Here is a 3,193-nt window from a genome sequence, read left to right as displayed (position 1 = left end):
ATAGATGAAATTTCGCTTCACCCCGTGAGATCTCAACCGCCGGAATGTCGCCGGGTCGCTTACCTCTCCCAAACAACTTTACTACGACCTCGCGGTACTCCTCCATCGTGCGTGGTAAACAAAACACAAATGACAGCAAGTGAACACCGTGCGCGTCGCTTAGCCTATATACGAGACTAAATCTGACACCAATACCAATACACAGAATGCACGTGGTAGCGCTCCTACACAGCGATGAAAGTTGTACTTGAACTTATTGAACACCCTGTACATCAAAATGACGAAGTCGTCGAAAACAGGAATTTTATGCGATGAAAAGCCGATGCAATTTAGGGTGTCGGATCAGTGCCACCTCCCCCTATTCGTTTGGCGTTGTTTAATTTATACAATTAGAGTAGATTCAATAGTCGAGAATTACTGTTAAACAGATCGGTTCAGAAAGCTTTCTCTCAATTAAGCTGTTCCATTTAATTTATAACAACTCTATGCGTCCAATTTATTTTCGTTTTCGAATGTTTACAACATACGGCAGTTGATTGATTTCAAATTTAAAGCACCATTCGAGCAGTCTATCATTCTTAATAATGTTGGAGAATTGATAACAGATCACTATGGTTTTATTAACCGAATCTGTATGAGTTACACGATTTTAAGGACCCTGTGTTATCACCGTCTATTTTCAAATTCCTATTGCGAACTTACTATGTTTATTATGTTTTTATTAGCTTTTGTTTAAAAATGAAACGATGAGTTGGTTCAAGAATTTTCCTTATTGCCCTTTTACCTTTCTAAGTTTATTCATAATTATTAATAATATAAATGTGGATAGCATCCGGGTGCTATTTCGATGAGGATTACACATGTACGAAAGCACTTATTAAGTTTGCTTAGTTCTTTTTGCGCTGAAGAACCACTGGGCCGAGATTATCCTCACATTCCTTGTTGTGAGATCCGTGCGATCCATCGCAGTATGGCCACTGTGAAATTTTAAAAGGCATGTAAGCCAAGTTTTCTTCTCGTGCTAAGACTCAAAATGTATACTCACATTGTTGGATTTCCAGCAACGGCAGAAGGCTGCCTTCTCTGCGATGTCCTCAATATCAATCATATCCACAACTTTGGCCTCTGACATTCGGATCTTGCGATTGAATTTCTTCACTGGCTTCGGTCGGGCCTCCGGACAAAATGCAAGGTAGGACATGTACACGAGACCACCCACAACGGCAGTTGGCGGAATGAGGGAGAACCAATCTTTGACTAGAAGCATGAAATTAAAAAGAATGTATGGGAATCATAAAAGTTGAAAAGCGGCAAAACTCAAAATAAAACAATTTTCTCTCTCAATTAAACAGGTGTCAACGTCTAAAATTAGATTAGGCTTGCGTTAAGATACTCATTTTTCAGTATTTGCAAGATGACCTGCGAAATAATAGAACCTCAGTTTGCTTTTAATTGAAACACATATCTTTCATTGTGGAGGAATGTCACAACTAATAAATGAATCCTATTATCCAGCAAACACTAATGTTTCATACTACCAGGTGGCCAATATGCGTTTCTGCTGACACCAATACGCACAAAACCGATATCAAAAACAAATCTTACATAATCTTTCAGTCTAGATTTAATTGCAGGTGCATCGTGGAAAAATATGACCAGCTCGAAAAACTAGATGTCAATGAAAACGGGAACCCATCCGGCTAACAGTAATCTTGTACACTGTTTCCATCGCCTTATTGATTCCATAAATTCAATAACCAGTGAACCGATGCAAGAGATTTGGTTCCGCTTTCCAGTTCCTCCCCAGTTGAAGGTTTCACTCTCATGGCCTCACTTACCCATTGGGCACAATCATTGTCGAAAAATGCCTGCAATGCGAAAATGGAGTACTTACATCCCAACCGGAACCAACCCCCGAAAGTGTTAGGAATCGGCAGTCCAGCCAGATAGTTGGGAAGGGTTGTCTTCACAAGTCCCGACAGCGTTTCCATGTTTCTTTTTTGCTAATACCTGGAGAAGCCAATAGGAGAGAGCCAATAAGAATTAGGTTGATGAGAAGAAGAAAACAACTCACCACTTTCTAATACTCGAGCGCACGGGGAAAAAAATAGAAACAGGTATACGATGATCACGCGACGATGGCGCTCTGTTGTTTCACTACACAACGATCAGCTACCAAATGAGAAGGGTTTGTGCAAAATGCACGTCATATCAGGTCAAAGCCGTCAGTCAGCTGGAGGAAAACGATTGTCAAAAGCAAACGCTTCAATAGAAAACGGTAGAACGATAGACTGCCCAATTGGCCAAATTAAGGTGCGTAAATGGGTACTGTTTCCCTCAAGATGCTAAACTATAGGTGCTTCGTTCTTGACACTTTCAAGACAATACGTGCCCATTCCTCGCTAACAACTTGATGGAGCTGGATGTGCTATTCATCACTCCTCAAGCATTGTTCTCGAAGTTTTTTTTTCTCTTCTCCCCAACGAGTTGGTTTTTTTTTTCTCGTGTGTTCTGTGGTGAATTAGTGCCCAAAGTGCCCAAAGCAGCCAGAACCGAGGAAGCAGCGCCTCTGCAGTGGTCTGGATCGGCGTCTGTAGTGGATCAATAACCATAACGGCATCGTCAACACGTGGTTGACGCTCAGTTGAGTACAACAATAACTTCTGCTATTGTGTTGTCTCCGTAGCGCGTGACTTTTGTGTCTCCCTTAATAGGGTAACAGAGCGCATATCGGAACAACAAATTTATGTGATTATTTTTATTTTATTTAAGTTTTTTTTTTTTTACAAGCGAGATAAAAAAATTGTAAAGATAATAATCGTTCGTTCTAAGAATGGAGGAGGGTGGGGGTCTAGACATGGACATTTCAGACTCCCCCTCGCTTGCTCAAGCAGTGTGTAGTAAGTCCCTTAAACGGACTCCTATGCCCGAAGATTCTTCTTCTGGGGACGAGTCAACTCACACTACCAAGCCCCCCTCCAAAAAAAAGATTGCAAACCTTTCCCCTGATTCCTCCAATACTTCCACCCAATCATCGACATCCCTTCCCCCCTCTGATGTTACTGTCCCCACTCAAACCTTGTCCTCGAATTCCTCTCCTATTGTTTCCGCTCCCCGTGTCAGGGTTTATCCGGACGATGCGCCTGACGCTGGTCCTTGGGTTGTTTTTTTCCGGCCCAAACCTAATGGTAAA

General features: G+C 41.8%; 1 protein-coding gene across 1 annotated transcript; it reads right to left on the bottom strand.

Annotated features, from left to right (window-relative positions):
• Positions 1-466: 466 nt before the first annotated feature.
• Positions 467-2,228, bottom strand: LOC129777278 (CDGSH iron-sulfur domain-containing protein 2 homolog). Its single transcript, XM_055783484.1, has 4 exons — positions 2,075-2,228; positions 1,895-2,010; positions 1,046-1,257; positions 467-977 (listed from the first exon to the last, which is right to left on the bottom strand). The coding sequence occupies exons 2-4, from the start codon at positions 1,989-1,991 to the stop codon at positions 888-890; spliced, it is 399 nt and encodes a 132-aa protein (XP_055639459.1). The 5' UTR covers positions 1,992-2,010; positions 2,075-2,228; the 3' UTR covers positions 467-887.
• Positions 2,229-3,193: the final 965 nt, after the last annotated feature.

Source organism: Toxorhynchites rutilus, chromosome 1, assembly GCF_029784135.1.
Source record: "Toxorhynchites rutilus septentrionalis strain SRP chromosome 1, ASM2978413v1, whole genome shotgun sequence".
In the NCBI taxonomy this organism is placed as follows: domain Eukaryota; kingdom Metazoa; phylum Arthropoda; class Insecta; order Diptera; family Culicidae; genus Toxorhynchites; species Toxorhynchites rutilus.
This window is presented reverse-complemented; position numbering and strand designations above follow the sequence as displayed.

Coding starts and splice junctions, on each gene's coding strand:
- LOC129777278 (XM_055783484.1), bottom strand. CDS start 1,991: ATGGAAACGCTGTCGGGACTTGTGAAGACAACCCTTCCCAACTATCTG. Junction 1,258..1,894: donor GGGTTGGTTCCGGTTGGGAT/GTAAGTACTCCA, acceptor TCATGCTTCTAG/TCAAAGATTGGTTCTCCCTC. Junction 978..1,045: donor GTTGCTGGAAATCCAACAAT/GTGAGTATACAT, acceptor AAAATTTCACAG/TGGCCATACTGCGATGGATC.